Here is an 18,051-nt window from a genome sequence, read left to right on the forward strand (position 1 = left end):
AATCGCAGACTAACTTATTTATGTATATAAGATTCCTTGATTTAACCTAGTAACAACTCTCTCATTTTTTCCTCAGCCAATAATTATTTAGATTAATCCAAGAATGGCAACAAGCAATGTCATTCAAGAAAGATCTTAAGTGTAAAATAATCTGAAGTGATTGCTCTCTTGGGATTGGGAGCAACTCAAATATTTTGTGATCTTTGGTGTACAGCAACTGACTATCACACAGTCCAGGTTGGATGGGTGACAAGGTAGATTGGAAAGTAATTACATGTGACTCTATGCTAAGATTGCGCTTCAGAAGTTCATATTCTTTTCCTGGGTGGGTAAAATCTAATTACAGAAACACAACCTATTCTGGAGTCTCTGCCCCGCTTCTTGTCAGACTGCACTGAGATTCACACTAATGAATCACTCCAGGCAGCGTGGCACTATGGTTTGTAGAAAACACAAGCGATAAAGAACACACCAAAGCAAATAAGTATAAGTGTCTCCAACTGTCTCCCATACAACAATCATAAAAATCTAGGGCTCGAAGGCATCTCTAGAGGTCATGAAGCCCAAAGGCCTGCACTGAGACAGGACCAAGTAAATTTAAACCATCCCTGAGAGGACATTTTCTATGCTGTTCTTAAAAATCTCCAATGATGGGGATTTCACTACACCTAATAACAATTTTCCTAATAGTCCCCCCAACGACTGAGCTCACAATGCTGAGTTTAGCAGGCCAATGCTCAAACTATTTAGCTATCCATCTAATAGTTAACCTCAATCTCCCTAGCTACAGATTCAATTTACTTCTTGTCCTACCTTCACTGGATGCGGACAACAACTGATCATTGTCCTCCTTTTAAGCAACACTTAACATATTTGAAGTCTGTGACCAAGAATCCCTTTAATCTCATTTTCTCCACACTAAACATACCCAGTTAAAAAAAAATTCCTCATAGATAAGGTTTGCTAAAGCCTTTATCTTTTTTCTTGCTCTTTCTTGACTTGCCAATTTGTCCACCTCTTAAAGCTTATGGTAAGAACTCCAGACAGTATTCCATGTGGAATCTCAACAGTGCTGAGTAAAGCAGAACAATTAAGTCTCATGTCTTACATGCAACAGTCCTGTTACTGCACCCCAGAACAAAGAGGAATGAATTTATTTATAGTGTTTCTCTCTTTTTTCTTAAATTACTTCACTTTCAGAGGTAAACTGAAGAGAACAAATTCAAGGAAAAAACACAAATTCATTGACAAATTCAAGGAAAGAAATTAATTCACTCTTGATTACAAGAAAACTTACAGCTACACTAAACAACATTATAATTTAATTTTTAAAAAGATTCAAATCCTAATATAATTCAAGGTACAAGCCCATCACTAACTGATTAATGTTTGGAAGAAACTTTACCTCTCAAGTATATGACTGCCTACACTACAGAGTTTCCTGCACCTTTCTCTGAAGCATCTGGTACTATGTACAGCTGGTAAAAAAGTACTGGGTTAGATCAACTTCTGGTCACCGCTGATTTGGCTATTCTTATGATCCCAAACAATACAATGGCTACTATGTATTCAAGAAGGGAGGCTGTTGTAGGTACACAGGGAAATAGCTGAGTGTTATTTGTATTCACTTATGTAATCTTTATGTTTTCTAATACTTTAGTTTTATAATCACTTTTACATTCTTAGCCTTCTACTTACCAGATAATCATGGCTAATACTTCTCCACCACACTCACTTTTGATACTGGTTGAACCTCTCTAGTCCGGCACACTCAGGACCTGACCAGCGCCAAACAAGAGAATTTACCAGACCACAGGAGGTCAATATTTTCTAGTAGCATTACCAAACACTTCCACTGCTTACTGGGCTCTTCAAACACATTTAGGGGTAAATTACAGCCAAACAACAGCACAGAAGACTGAGAGCCAGGACTGGTGGCTGTAAACAAAATTTATGGGACCACGGGAAGCATGGCCACACCCATGATAAGTGGTCATCCAGCTAAATAAGATCATACCAGATTGCAGATATTGCTGGACAAGAGTGCCAGAACAGAGAGGTTCAACCTGTATCCACAATTTTCTCACAGTTTGTATCTCACAATTTTCTCACATAATTTTTTCACAGTCTATAAATAGTAAGAGATACTCAAGTTTATTTTATGAAGAAAACTAAAACACAGTTTTAAGTAGAGCATTTAAACCCTAACAAAACTACAGATTCAGGGCCTTTTAAAAACAAACATATTTCTGTTCTAACTGGTAACTACAGTGTAAAATGACGGCAAAAACAAACCAAAAAAATTATTCTCTTGGTTCAAACTTACACGTTACCTTGACTTCACTTCAGAAATTTGTCCAAAAGGCAACAAAAATGTCATAACCCTTTTAATTTGTGATATTAACTTTTATCCATGTTGTCAGCACAATTCAGAATTTTCAGAAATATTTGGATGCATTATTCCAATATTCTCCTTTGTGATTTCTCAAAATTCTTACAATCAATGCAGTGAACAAGAAATGAAGGAACACTATTTATTGGTTAATTCAAATTAAACTTTTAGTGAGAAAAATCTATAATTTGAAAAATAACTATGAACTATGGCCAAAACTATTTTATATTGGTGTTGCTAACAAATATTTTGAGAACCATGTGAAGAGTTTAACTAGTTCATGACCTATGAATCTATGAAGTAAATTTATCTGTAGATTATCACAAAGAAATAAAGAAGGGAATTTCACAGAGTGTTAAGATGGGATAGGTATTCTTGCATTAAATCAAAATATTTTAACAATCAAGAGCAAGTCACTATTTCTGCATGCATTTGGAGTTTAGAAAGAAGCATCCTTCTACATCAAAATTATGAGAAAAATGCTAAAATGTGTTGACTATTTTTAGTAAAGTATAAATTGTGTGAAGGTTTTGGATTAATGTGTACTTATAAAAAAATTGCCTGAAGAATAAATAATGTAACTGCTTTAGGGATAATGCCATCATTTAAGTGAATTAAAGCTATACTTAAACTCACACATTTTTTCACCTTTAGGGAACTGAAAAAATATTTACCATGCAATAGCCAAAAGCAGCTTATCAAAGAAAACCTAAGGACTAGTAATGAGCATTAGTTTATAGACAGCCTAGCATGAAGAGCCAGTATGACAGCTTCTACAATGATTGCATCAAATAAGTGAATGACAATTCATAAAAAGTGCTGTACCTGTCTCTGTTTGTTTAACCCAGATTTAAACAGCTTCGGGAAAGGAATGAAAGAGAATGAAGAGAGACAGAAGCTTAAAGTGAAATGTCAAAAATATTTAAAGAAGTAACAAGCACACATTCATATTACTCTCACTTCAAACAGTGGATTACAGATGTTTGTATCTTTATGATACAAAGTTAGCATACTCAGATTTTTTATAAAACATTTGATGATAGTTCTGACAGGTGACTTGCTCCCCTTGTATTTGTAAAAAAGCAGATGAATACTTCTTCTTGACATTTAATATGCTAGTATAGAAGGAAGATTTTGTGTAATTCTTGCTTTAAAAATCTTGGTCTGTAGCCTAAAATTACTTTGTCATTTCAAAATTAGATTACGCCATTATTTGCTCAATAATTTTAAAGTCCTCATAGGTACGCAAGGAAAACTAACTGAAAAGGTAGACTCTGAGCACATACAGGATTTATAGTTGGTATTTTAAAAGAATTCATTCCACATTAACAACATTTGTGGAGAATAAGTGAAAAACTTCCTGGACTGCATCCTTTGTCCGTGCCCAGATCTGTCTGCTAAGAAAATACATCCATTATTTTTAAAAGCTAACCAGGGTTCATATATATAATTGCGAAGGTCCACTTTAGGGTCTCTTCAATGAAATTACAATGAATAATGCAAAAGGAGAAACATCTTTAAATAATACAATCATCCTGAGACATGCTCCATCCTAACAAATGCTATTAGTAGTGTTAGCTGAATTCCTTATATGTGTTGGTGGATAACATCCATCCTGTTCATATTGCAATCTGATGACAGGCTCTTTAGACTAGACAGAGATCCTGTCTTTTTGCTGTCTGAAAAGTGCCCACAAATCATACTCTCATAAATAATTGCTTACCTGTTTACTTGGAGTTTGGAACAGATTAAAGAATAGTGAGCTCGTTGTAAAGAAGATATTTTGGAGACTCCAACACAAAGTGCAGCTAGGGTCAGTATTATAATGCCCTGTAGGTTGAATCTTGCACTTGCTGAAGTTAATGGCAAAGTTTCCGTTCACTTCAATAACAAATGGACATCAGGCCCTAAATCAGTTAATTTACTAAAGACCACCAACATTAAGAGTATTCTTTATCTACTATTCTGGAAACCCATGACAATTATGGGCTAGATAGGCCTGGAACACAAAATGCAAGTTTGAAATGTATATTTACACACATGCACACTCACACACTGGGCACTGACAAAGTATTGTGCACAACATAATGCACAAAAAGATAAAACATGTAACTAGTTGTGCACAAGTTTCATACCCAGATCAGTTCACTAGTTTCCATTATATTAATGCAGATTTGCACTCTTGTAGGAAAGATCAGAATCTGTCTCTAAGATTTTAGGAGTTTGGGTTATAAAATTGGTGACAGTTATTGACACTCTGATATCAATGGCAGGAGCCACAAAGCATGAAGAGGCAGTAGAATCACAGAAATGTAGGGCTGGAAGGGACCTCGAGAAATCAGCACCAGCCCCCTAGTCTGAGACAGTACATTCTCCACATAGCTCTAACAATCCACAGAAATTTTGACCCATACAGTAAACCCTCAATTTTATGGACCCCAATTTAGCAGACTTTGGAAACAACGGACAACCTCATTGCTCCCCAAGTCTGCCGGGGTCCATAAAATCCTACCTCCCCTCCCAAAAAAAAATAAATAAAAAAAGCTAAGAGACCTACTACTGCTGCTGGAAGAGATGCTGCCGGAGCCACATATCACTGGAGGCACCTCACCACATGGCTGAAGGAACCTTGTGGCGCGCAGTTGGAGGAGCCGCCATCAATGCCAGAATCACCTTTCAGCCCTTCCACCATGACTGGGGCACATACTTGAGTGCTGTATACCCACGTACATGCCCTATCCCTGGTGACAGGAGCACGTGGCCACTCTGGCATCAATGGTGCCTTCTCCAGCCACACATGGTGCATGGCGGTGTCCCAGCTGTGGTCCAGCAGCTCCAGCTGCATGGCAGGCTGTGACAGTTCGGGCTACAGTGGCTGCATTCTGGTAAGTCCCCAGTTTTTTGGGGGGTAGTGGCTAGGGGAGGGTGACTGGGGCTGGTGGAGCCTAGCAGGGGTGTGAGTGGGTAGTAAACCCTCAGATTTAATGGACTATCTTCCCCTTCCTTAGACCATTAAATCAAGGCTTTACTGTATTAAAAATGGTTCTTTTAGAGTTAGCAGCTCCTTGCACTGGCCAAGGAAAGTTGGTAAAAAGTAAGTCAAGAGAATTTCTCTCTTCTACTCAGGGCTACATAGATCAACCCTTCTACCTCCTACCACACTCAGGAATCAAGATTGAGATTTAATCCTCCATGTGGTACTTCTACTGGACCACTAAAATATTCACAGTACTTGGTATTCATTAAAAATTTCATAAGGATTTTTAACATATTGAATTATTTTGCATGCATTGATCCATGCTTTAAAGAATATGTAAAAGCTTTACTCATTTATGGTGGCACAGATACATGGATTATTGGTTCCCTAAATATTTGGATAGAATTACAGGTCGACTGTACCCATCATTTATGGGTAACTGAAGTGCCTGACATGCCCTGAGACGGTCATCGCTCTGAAAAATTCACCTTATACTCAATGAAAGCACAACAACAGCTTCCCCCTGGCCCCCCAATCATGGTTACATCAATGGACAACAAACATTTTGGCTACTCTACGTGAGAAGCCTCTGTAGACAGAAGTCACTGTCTGGAGCGATTTCCCAACAAAACTTCTATTGACAGATTGCGTCTACACATCAGAGTCAGTATTACCTTGCACAGGGGACTCTCCAGAGATTTGGGGGTAGTTAACTCATCATAACTGATACAGCCTAATACTTTCAGGGGATTAGGGAATGTATGTACCAAAGCCCTTCCAGCCTCCTTGACAGAGGGCAAAGGAAAAGACTATCAGGTATTAAAATAAAATAATTCACAAGCACTACAAAATTAAAAAACAGGGTTTTAACTGTCCCATTAACTTTACATTCTAATAAGACATATACATAATGAATGACATTTTAATCTAGTCTTTGTTGCTATAATTATGCTGGAAATACTGTATTTCCCATTTTTGCATATTAAAAAAATCAGATTTTATGCATACCTTTTCCTGCATCAGTGAAAGACAATAAATACCAGAAGTCACACACTTTGCTGTTGCAGATAACAAGATAAAGCAACTGAGAAAATGGTTAAAACTATATTAGCCCTTTTGTGTTGGCAGTCACCAGAACTTGACGGCCAGGTTTTGGGTTTGTTTTTTTTTTCTTGACTTCCACAGTTAACGGTTACAACAGTCACATCGAAAGGAAGATACCTTCATTTCACTATAAATATTCAGACAAAGACTGAAGTTGCGGAACTCAAAATTCTAAGATGAACTTATTCATGACTGTAACATGTTAGCTCAAGAATGTGATTATGAGATATAGATACATATATCAGATTTTTATTTTTATACAAAGTTACTTTATGCTGTAACAACTGCAGCAGTTTTATGCTGTAATATTGGAACAAAAGAGAAAAGGTTAGAATTTAGCCCCTCTGTTTTAAAAATTAAGTAACGAACAGCCAACTGCCATTCGCCTATCCATCTGGCCATCTGAGAACTGCTGGTGAAAACTGAAAACACTGTACTTTTAGCTGAAGACTTTGTACTTCATAGCTGTCGAGGTGGTCAGGGAAGACTAAGGGAAAAAGTCATACAGCAAGTAATATTAGCTCTTGAATTCACTCACAAACTCACATTAGTGTTCAACTACTCTATTTGTGCACCAAGCCACTGATACAGAGTTAGTGAACTGCTGTTAAAATCAATGCAGACTCATTACTACTGACAAAGCAATGAGATGCTAAATTTCCACACCACATGACTACTCATTTACCGTTGAGGGGTCTCTGGGTGAAGAAAGCCCCTCATATGCATCCTCCTTGATAACATCCTAACAACAACAAAATATTATGGTTTGGGTAAAACGATAAAGGGCTCAATGAAAATACGACATAAACAATGAATGGAAATGAGTAATCATACATATATACTCCAACAGAAACATTTGTTTTACGGAAGTGATTGAAAAAAAAGATTTAAAATATTCTAAAACTGCACCCAAAGGCATTTATATTCTAGTATTAAAGTGATTGCCAAATGAGGCTTTTACTGTTTTAGCCTTCCTCACTTCTAAATTCGCTTTTGAACACCAAGCTACTTCAGCAAAGTATGAAAATCCTTTGAAGGGGATTTTATTTTTAATTTCTATATGCAACTAGAAAAGAAGCATTGAACTTACTTTTGCTTTTGAAATGTAAATGTGAATATAAACCATGTACTTTAACATAAAACTAACTGGTTTATACCTAGCATAAAATGTATTTTGTTTTTAGTTTGAAATAAAACAATTTTAAAATAGGCAATCCTTTTAATAGTAAATTTATTGTGGTCTTTTGACAGCCCAAATTCTATGCAAAGTAATAGGATGCAATTATACTTTTTCCTAGCTTTTTGGTGTTATACGTATAAACACCACTTATACTTGTTCATAGGCTGAATTTTTTGGTAAAATATCAAAGAGCAGGCATCGACTTATCAACAGGTTTGCACAACAACATTAGCTCCCAGCCTGTAAGGGTAAGCAGCTGTGGCGCCAGGATGTTTTGTTTACCTGGCATGTCAGCAGGCATGGAGCCCCTTAGCTCCCTGTGGCGGTGATTAGTTGTTACTAGCCAATGGGAGTTGTGGGTAGTGGCATGGGCTGAGGGACGTACCAATTGCCACTTTGTGCTGTTCCTGTTGGCCAGGAACCATAAATTGCAGACACTGGGAGCTGTAGGGTTCCAGGCCTGCAGATGCTGCAGGTAAAAAAAAAAAATTCCAATGCACCAGCAGCTTACCCGAATGGGATGGAAAACAAAGTTTACAATCCCTGAAATACAGGGTCTGCTTATGAAAGGGTCATAGCATTTTGCAATTTCCGCCTACCCATCTTGGGGAGAGGGTTATCTTATAAAGGAACGAGCAAATGAATGTGTATATATGGGAAGAGGGCATGTGAAGCGTTTTACAAGATTTTACCAAGCAAGATATAAATTTCTAAGAACAGATGTTTATGTCCTCATACTAAACCACATCATTTTATTTACAGTTTCAGGAAATGGGAGTTTTTGCTAAAAAGGTAATCAGGCCAATTTCATGTCACTAAAAACTATTCTAATGTTAGGTTTGGACATTAGAATTAATTTCTGTTCTATGTGGTATTTTCTAAAAATAAAAACAAAATACATTTTACATTGAATGTTAGCAAGATCTTAAAACTTCCTGGAGCTATTTATAAAAATAATGTGTATTACTACATTACCATTAACAACCTTACTGCTGTATTAGTCAGTAGTCTTATTTTCTAGATTAGTATTTTAATTATCCTTCAAAATACTTACTAGGCCATTGCTCTGCTCTCTGGACAAACCCGTTTTTAGTGATGGACGTGAGATGTGATGAGAATTGCCAGGGTAGTACCTTGGCATGTAAAGATATGGGGCAAAGAATGGCTATGGAAACAAACATGTAACAAAAAAGAAAGAAGGACAAAATTACACAAATCAAAAGGTAATAACAATCAAAAGAAAAGTCATTTCAACAAAACAAACTTTAAAACTTTATATTTACTTATTCAAAAGTCACGAGGTTAGCTTTTCAAAATTATCCAGTATTGACCTTTCTTGACCCCAATAAGAATTTTAGCATTGATTTCAAAGGGGAATAAATAAAGGTCAATGGTGAGTGCTTTTAAAAGCCCCACCACAATGTCTCTTTCAACAGAGAGTAAGGAGCAGATGAAGAAGGATGATTTTTTTGATTGCTATTAATTTCACCATCACAGATCTCTTCAAACCTAAAATGAGAGGCAACTAGAACCCACGACAGTTTGGAAACCTCAATTATTCATCGTCCTTGGATATCTATAGAACTATATAGAAAATGGAGTTCATTGCATACGTCACTGGACGTTTTGGTTACAGGATGCTTGTTGTAATCATTTTTTTTTTTGTTGTTTGAATAAAGAGACCAGATATTAAAACCACCATTTTTTAATTTGATTTTTAAATATTTTAATACACTTATGCTCAATTTTTAGTTTAGATTATTGCATTGAATAGCATATTGTGATGCCATAAAACTAATGCTATATAAAAGTCCTTAACACAAAATATTTTAAAGCAATGTAAATGTTAATTGCAATAAAAACAAAGCTTTTATCAGAATTATTGTTAAATGTTTCTTGCTTTGAAATACAGTAAACACTCAAGAAATGCAATTTCAATTTGTGCGATTAAGTGCAAATCAACCCTCCCAGCTCCAGCCCCTGGATGTCTCAGCTGGGAGAGCCCAGTGGGCATACAGCTGCTTGCAGTGTGGTTTCTCCCAGCTGGGAGAAACTGCTCCACAAGCAACTGCATGCCCCCACCTGGAAGAAGCCGGGGCCACATGACTCCCCTCCCCAATTCCCCCAGGTGGGGGAGGCCAGCAGCTAGAGCTGGCAGCCACGCTGCTTCTCCCAGCCAGGGGAAGTGGACAGCTGCAATGGCAGCAGAGTGCTGCTGATCTCTGGCTTCCTCACCAAGCTGGGGGAAGCTGGGGAGCAGCAGAACTCTGCAGAGGCTCCAGCTGCCCAATCCCCCAGCCTGGAGAATTCCAGGGATATCCACAACCCCCGCCCCCATTTATGAAAAATTTGATTTTAGTGGTGGTTGCCCAGGATGCAAGCTTCACATAAATTGAGGAATTACTGTATATAAGATGGAAAAAATACTGACTCTAATCACTGTTGCGGTGCAGATAAGTATTTGTCTCTCTCTCTCTCTCTCTCATTTTTAAAAAAACAGACGGGATTTAAGAGACAAAAATTAAGTAAACTGCAAAACATATAAACTATGTCAGAGTCCTAATTAGACGTCAGGAGTTCCTGCTTCCCAGACCTGTGCTTAGTCTATCGGAAGAGTCTCACTCATACATAGTCTTATTCTCAAAGACATGCATGCATCTGTAGTTCACAAATAAAAATACTTCTTGATGCATATTTTCAGCAACTATTATTTATTATACTGGGCGTTCAGTTTTCAGTTTGAGGCAGTTTTGTTTGGTTTTGTTATGTTCTGCACAGGCCACAGTGCCATTTGCTTGTGGTCCCACTAATGTCCTCACTTCCTGATCCATTACCTCCTTCCCCTTCTGTATACCAGAGAAGGGTGGAGCTCAGAACCAGATTTGGCATCTTGTTTTCTTGGCTGCTTGGGCCTCAGCTGCTAAGCTGTACAGATTACCAATGTATACCTCCAGTCCTCCAGTTCCCTAGCTACTTCACATCTTGTTCTCTGCTCATCTTCATTGACTACTGCACAGAACATGCACTGTGATCCAAATAACTCCTTACTACAGGGAAAGCTGGAGAGCAAAAGACAGCTCTAGACTGGTGTCAAAAGGTCAGGAAAATAAAAAATGTAATCTTAGAAACTCAGGCTGCAGCAGACTGGAAAATTCTAGGACCAGAATACTGAACCTTGGAAAAAGGAAAAAGTCTATGGTCATGGAATCATGTAAACCGCTGGATCTGTATTGAGATGATCAGGAGAAGACCCCCACTACATGTCTGATATATAGTTTAGAAGCTGTTTGCAGACTCGAGAAGACAAAGTTCCATTGGCTTCACTCAGTGCGTATTTGTAGTAATCTCATGTTTTTTAATGATATCCTTGCAGCTATAAGGGCTAGAAATGTTCTTTAAAAAATGAAAGCTGACATGTGGAGTGAGAATCTACAATGGACACTCATTTCCCAGTTGTAGAACCATGGACTATCTGAGCCCAGGCTGTACCCACACAATAAAAACACGTGATTTAAAGCAGTTTAAAAAAAAAGCCACATCCAGGGGTAGGAAATCATGGGCCATGGAACATTTTTTTTTTACCGATTTGTAGGTTGGACACCAAAAAGACTCAAAAATAGTGAGTTAACCAAGCTCCACTATTTGATTCAGAAGACCTAGTACAGAAGGTGGGGGGATAGATCCGTTTTTTCCAAGATGATCATTTGTCATCTCTTAACACAAGTTGTCCCCATAGTTTGAGGGACCTAGAAGATGTATTATTTAAATTATGTGTCAAATACTAACATGTGCAACTCTGCAATAAAATTCCTTCTCTTCCAAGAATAGATTGCTATAGAACAGTGATGGGCAACTTAGGTTTGTGAGTGGGCTACATGAGTGGCCATCCTTCACCTCAGTGGGCTGCAAGACTGTCATAATACTAGAAGGAAAAAAACTATGCAGATGGAAACCAATGTATTGTAGCAATCCTGTACATGAATGATGGCAAACAAAATGTCTTGTGGACCACACATAGAGCCTACATGGGCTCCATGTGCCCACAGGCTGCAGGTTGCTTACCACTGCTATAGGACTTGTAGCACATGGCAAATAAAACAGACTTCCTTCAAAGTACTTTGATACAGTTCTGTAAAAGTCTGGAGGTGTAAGACCTAGACTGATACTTAGGGTTAAACCATTTTAAGAAGGGGAATAATTAAAATTGCATTTCTAGGAGCAATTTTCCAGTAATGGGAAGATTATTGTTCTTGGGACCTCAGGCATACTGCAAAATAGTCAAGTCAAAGACACGTCACAGTGGGAGGCTATTAGTCTCTGATATGGCACTACAGCAGCATAGCTGCAGCACTGCTGTTTTGCCACTGTAGCACTGTCAACAGGCTGGGCAAAATAAGGCCCATGGGCCAAATCTGGCCCTCCACCATCCCACAATGCAATGGGAGGTTCCAGCAAGCTCCCTGCCAAGCATACCCCTGCACACCACTCAAAAGCAGACTGCTGTGGGGGCCATATGCTCTCTGAGAAATGGGAGCAGCGGGCACTTTGTGCAGAACCCAGCCTATGAGAGCTGCCTGGGCCATGTTTGCGGCAGTGTGTGGAGGGCCCCTCCACCCCAAGAGTCCACGCCACACAAAGTGGCACATAGCTCCTGTAGCCAACCGCTTTCAGTGGCATGAAGCGACAGGGAGCGCGCCTGAGGGTCCTGCTGAACTGAGAGCTATCAAGTAAGTGCCTCCTGGCCAAAGCCTGCAACTAGAACCCCACCCTCCACCCTCCCCACAACTCTCTGCTCCCCCTCCTGCATCCCTTTCCCCTCAGAACTCAATCCCTCTGCACTCCCACTCGTGCACCGGTACCTCTCCTAGACTCTGCATCCCAATCTCCTGTCCTAGGTCACAATCCAAAATCCTATACTCTTCCTACATCCCAGGTCACAACTGCTTCTCAGACCCTACATCCCCTCTCCCCACCCCTCCTTTCAGGTCAGAATCTTGCACTCATACAACCTTCTGGACCTTGCACCCCCTCCTTGACCTGCACTTGATTGAATGGGCAGTCACAACAGCTGGCAGTGAAATCCCTGCTTGATCATAGCAGGACTGGATGCAGGCAGTTATCCACAAGCAGATCCTTTGGGCATAAATTGGCCAGCCTTTAATTCTATCCATCACTGTGAATAGAATTAGATGAAGGCCTGTCTCACATCCAGGATATTCAGCTTGTGTTCCTCACTGGATTTATGAAACTTTGGAAAGGCAGGCACATATCCTGATTACAGCGAAACTACAACACTACCTTTGGCAAGAAGGCAGGATGGGACTGCAATTAGACTTTGTTTGCAGAACACTGTATAAGTTGCTTTTGAAGTAAGTGCTTTAATTTCAAAGACTCTGTGGGCTGAAGGGAAATCTTCCATGAGAGAAGCAGCAGTGACTATGAAACTATAGGCCCAAAAAGGGACCCCATGAACTTTGACAGCCCCAGATTGAGATCCCTGGGATAGGATGAGGCTACTCACTTGAGGATATAGTAACTCGAGGCCTTTCAGGAACCTGAGAGTCATATCATGGGCACAAAACAATGTGCTTTACAATGAGTGAAAAGCCAAGATGACAACCAACTGGAGCTTTAGATGGAGAACACACTTGAAGATAGACAGCAACAATGCCTACTTGGGAGAAAGACGTCATTTGACTGCTCAACAGGAGAAGCCTTTCCATTTGGCTAGGTAGGTTGCCCCGGTAGAGGATTTTCTAGTACCAAAGCATGATTTGTTGCACTTGGTCAGAGCACTTCTCTGGATTCAGCAGAGCAGCCACTCTTTCAGATGTCAGTCTGTAAGGCTGAATGGAGGAGCTTCCCTTGATCCTGTGAGATTAACTGTAGTCTGGGGGGAAAATTCACAGGGGTGGAAATGCTAACAGCATACCAAACCAAGGCTGGGGTGATCATATTAGAGTAATCAGGATCAACTTTCGCCTTGTCCATATTTATTTTCAGGAGCATCTTATGAACCAGAGATAACAGCGTATAGCAGGCTGCCCAACCATGGATGAAGGAGGGCATCAATTAGTGCCCCTGCTCCAGCTGAGCCTCAAGCAAAAGAGGCGACACTTCTTGTTCTCTGCTCTGGAGAAGAGATCCATCTGTTCCCTTGCCCCCAGACACACATACACACCTCTCTGTAAGATGGAACTGATTACCTGTGTATAGAGATCACTTGCGGTGAGAGCAGAAGTACCTGCTGAAGCAATACACTGGCATGTTCCTTTCCCCTCAGAAGTGCATGGCCTCTATTTGCATGGAATGCATCACACAGAAGTTCCATAGCCCAAAGGCTCCCTCACAAAGGATCTTGGAAGAGCCTCTCTTTGCTTGTTAGCATGGAACATCGACACTGGTCCCTCAACATTTGCACCAACTTGCTCATAAGCTGGGGGAGGAACACCTCACTTGCCAAGCACTTTGCCCTGAGTTCTTTCATATTTGTGTGAAGGGGCAGCTCTTCTGCAGCCCAGTATATCTATGTAGAGATCAGTATCTACAACTTTACTTTCTGTTTTCATGTCCATTTTTGTCCCCGAGAATCATGGAAAAGAGGTCATCTAGTCCAGCTCCTACACTCATGTAGGACCAAATGAACCTAGAGCATAATTGATCAGTATTTATCTAACCTATTTTTAAAAATCTCCAGTGATTGGAAAGCTAATTACTTGTTTTACACATTCAATATACATAGAAAACAATTTACTCCAGAAGGAATTCTGAGCTACTGCACGTACACATAATTAAAGAGTTCCACAGATTTTTATATGTTTGCACAGAAAAAAGTTTGATAAACAGATGCTGCAGTTTTACCTTTTGCCCGCCAGGGGGCACTGTGGGGCTAGAACAAGGCAGCCACTCTGGACAGCTGAAGAGGAGAAAGCCTGCCTTCTTCACACAGTCTGTCAGGCCAAGTCATGAAACAGGGACAATGAGGAAGAGATAGTGTTGAGCTGCTGAGTGGTCAGACGGGGCTCATGAAGGCTAGTGGGGGAGGATAGACTGGGGCAGGGGTTGAGCTGGGACAGAAGCACTGGGTTCCAGGGGGAAGGGAGCTGCCAGACCACATGGAGAAAGGGGGAGGGAGTACAGGGACTTAGGGACAGTGGAGTGGCTAGGTGGGGGCACAGAGACACATGTTGATGGGGTACAAGAGTAAACGGGTGCACAGAGACAGATGAGGATGGGAGAGTGGGTGTCTGAGTGGGGCTGGAGATATGGATGGGGTTGCAAGGACACATAGGGACACAGGCAGATGTACCTGACTCACTCAGGGAAGTTAGGGATCAACCGATGTCTGCACAGGGAAGATTCCTAACAATCCCTCCCCATACCTCAGAAATACCCTGTTCCCATTCATACTTAGGAACCCTCCCAGTTCACATTCAGGCTCCTTTCCAGCAGTTTACTTCTCCCTCCCTCATCGCCATCACTCCTTATTACTTCAAACATTTGCACTGCTTCTGAGGGTTGCACGCAATACGGCTCTGTATTGTACAGTCGAGCTGCACTCGAGTTGCATGTATCTCGGGTTAACACAACTCTGAGTGGCAGGGAGCTGGCGCTTGGCTCCGAGTTGCCCGCCACTCTGGGGAGCCAGGAAACTCACCAGCGCAGCAGTGCTGGTCAGTTTCCTGGCTCCCACACTTGGTGGGCAGCCCGGAGCCAGGCACTAGCTCCTTACCACTCACAGAAGCAGGGAAACTGACCAGCACTACTGCCCTGGCCAGTTTCCCGGCTCCTGTCAGGAGCTGAGCGCCTGACTTTTAGCTGCCACCGCAGACAGGAGTGGGGAAACTGACCAGCAGGGAAACTGACCATTATATTGTGTTATTTTGACAAATAAAATATGCATAATTTTGCAGAATTTGAAATTATTGTGCATAGGATTTCAAATTTTTTGTTGGAGAACTTTTTTTTGGGGGGGGGGGCAGGAGGAGGGGGAAAGGGGGGCACAGAATTCCACCAGGAGTAACAATTTATATAATCAGCTCTTGGTATATTTGAAGATGGTCCTCCTCAGTTTTCTTTTCTGAAGACTAAAAATCGGGTTTTTAACCTTTCCTCTTAAGTCTGGTCTCTTAAACTTTTTATCAATTTTCTTGCTCTCCTCTGGACTCTCTGCAATTTGTCCACATGGGCAGTACCCATTATTGGATACATCAGCAGCATCCTCAACAATGCTGAGGAGAGGACAACTCCCTCCCAGGTTTTACATTCAACATGCCTGTAATGCACAACAGAATATTAGTCTTTTTCAAAACTGTATCATATGATGACTCACTCAATTTGTTGACCCTGTTTAACAGATCTGCTGCCTAGCCAGTTCTTCCCCATTTTGTAGTTGTTTTCCTTAGATGAGAATAATTTGTACTTTTATCCACTGAATTTTATCTCCTGATTTCAGACCAATGTGTCAGTGCCACACTAAGACAGCAACTTAGCAACTGTGTATTAAAAAAGCCCACCCTGACACATGAACCATTAAAAAAATTCCTGCTGTGCCCCACTATTTAACAGTATCTCAAATTAAAAGGACATTTCCTCTAATGTTTGATCTTTTGTTTTAATTTTCCATATGCTTTTCTACTAGACTGCAGTAGGTGGGTGACCATCACTACAAGTTTTTACTATATTTGCACCAAATATTTCTACTGTCCCTTTTAAATGGCTGTTTTTTGTTTTGTTTTGTTTTTTGTTCTTTTAGTGTGTGTGAGGGGTGAGGGACTTTTTTTTTTTTCTTTTTCCTTTAAGCATTTACAGGACTAACTATGCAATATTGTGAGATTAAATCATGGTAGGTGTGATTTAACAGTTAATTGGTTACTTACTCGATTATAGAATGGATGTTGAGGTCCTGTCATACCACTGTAGTAGCTGCTATGAGGTTGTGGTGATACAACTCCACCATTGAAAGGCCCATTGAAAGAGGTGGATGAAGAGCAGACTGATGAAGGCTGACTGAACACTGATGACGCTCTGGGTGGTGCCTCATGTAAGGGCAGTGTGGGATATGGTAATCCTCCAATATTCATTTGATCTCTTGCAGCACGAACATCTGAATAATTAAATATATATATATATATACACACACACACACACACACACACACGGTGAGGAAAGGAGCGGGACTCACTGAAGTGCTTAGCTGTAAATTCTCTTCGTTGTCTGCCAATTCACTGGAGTTAATTTTGCAAAACAAACAACTTCAGATAGTTCCAAAGAGGTTTTGATTGTCAATATGAGAAGCCAGCTGAGGAAAACCATGGCAATATCATGATACAAAATACCTTGGAATGACAGACTAGGTAGTGCTGCTGGGGGACATGGAAAAAAAGCATAGAGCCAAACATAAGTAGAAATCTTAAAATGAATTAAACTATATTAAAGAATCTTATGAAGAGAAATTCTGTGCTTGAAAAAGAAGAGTACAGCAGTTGAAATACACTTCTGACTAACTCACCAGGATGATGACAGTGACTGTGACAGATTAGAGAGGCTACAAAAACTGAAAACGCAGTAACAGGGAATTTCAACCACCCCCATATTGACTGGGTATGTCTCACCTCAGGACAGGATGCAAAGATGAAGCATGTAGACACCATTAATGAATGCTTCTTTGAATAGCTAGTCCTGGACCTCACAAGGGGAGGGGTAATTCTTAATTTAATTCTAAATGGTCCCGGAGCATAGCCATGGGTGGGCCTGAGTAGGCTGTCCTGGCTCTGCTTCTTTCCACCTCAGTGCTCCAGCCTGGCCTGGGGAGTGGAGTCAGAGGGGATAGCCCTACAGTACTCACATGGCATTCCTGTCAGAGAGTGCACCTGTGGGCTTGTAAGTCCCCATGCTCAAGCCTGCTGCCCAGCAGGAGCCCTGGGAATGGGGCAAGCCCCAATTCTGCTTCATAGTTGAGGCAGTACACTTAATAGCTAGGACGGGGGTTACCAAAAAATACCACCAATATAATATAACTTCAAAAGGGGAACACATTAAAATCAGGAGGCTAGTTCAGCAAAAATGATAAGAAGTTGCAGACTGCAGCACCATTCTGCCAAATGCAGCACTGTCTCTAGCCTGAGTAATGGTGTAGTGCAACATCATGGTGTAAATCAATGACCAAATCACTGCCCAGCTGATGCCTTGAATGAAAGTCTATGGCAGATTCTTGTGGAATGTGTTGTTAATGCTGGGAAAGATCTCTCTGCTAGGTCATAGCATAACAAGAACCTTTGGGATGACATTGGGAATCCCCTCATCCACTCAGCAATGGCAATAAAGAGCTGCAACAACTGTTGAAAAGGTTTCTTCCTCTCACTGTAAAAAGCTAACCCTTGCGCCACACTCCCGGGG

The 18,051-nt window shown here is 40.6% G+C and overlaps 1 protein-coding gene across 4 annotated transcripts in view; it reads right to left on the reverse strand.

Moving 5' to 3' along the window:
* Positions 1-18,051, reverse strand: part of KIDINS220 (kinase D interacting substrate 220) — a 137,941-nt gene that overhangs the window by 9,876 nt on the left and 110,014 nt on the right. For 2 of the 4 annotated variants that reach the window (XM_074991231.1, XM_074991234.1), the window contains exons 24-27: positions 16,533-16,759; positions 8,708-8,818; positions 7,159-7,215; positions 3,218-3,250 (exon numbers count right to left, since the gene is read on the reverse strand). In XM_074991231.1, the coding sequence (XP_074847332.1) occupies positions 3,218-3,250; positions 7,159-7,215; positions 8,708-8,818; positions 16,533-16,759 (428 nt within the window). The remainder of the gene's footprint in view (positions 1-3,217; positions 3,251-7,158; positions 7,216-8,707; positions 8,819-16,532; positions 16,760-18,051) is intronic. The other 2 variants (XM_074991232.1, XM_074991233.1) reach the window with 2 other exon arrangements.

This window comes from Carettochelys insculpta, chromosome 3 (genome assembly GCF_033958435.1).
Source record: "Carettochelys insculpta isolate YL-2023 chromosome 3, ASM3395843v1, whole genome shotgun sequence".
Classification (NCBI taxonomy): Eukaryota; Metazoa; Chordata; order Testudines; family Carettochelyidae; genus Carettochelys; species Carettochelys insculpta.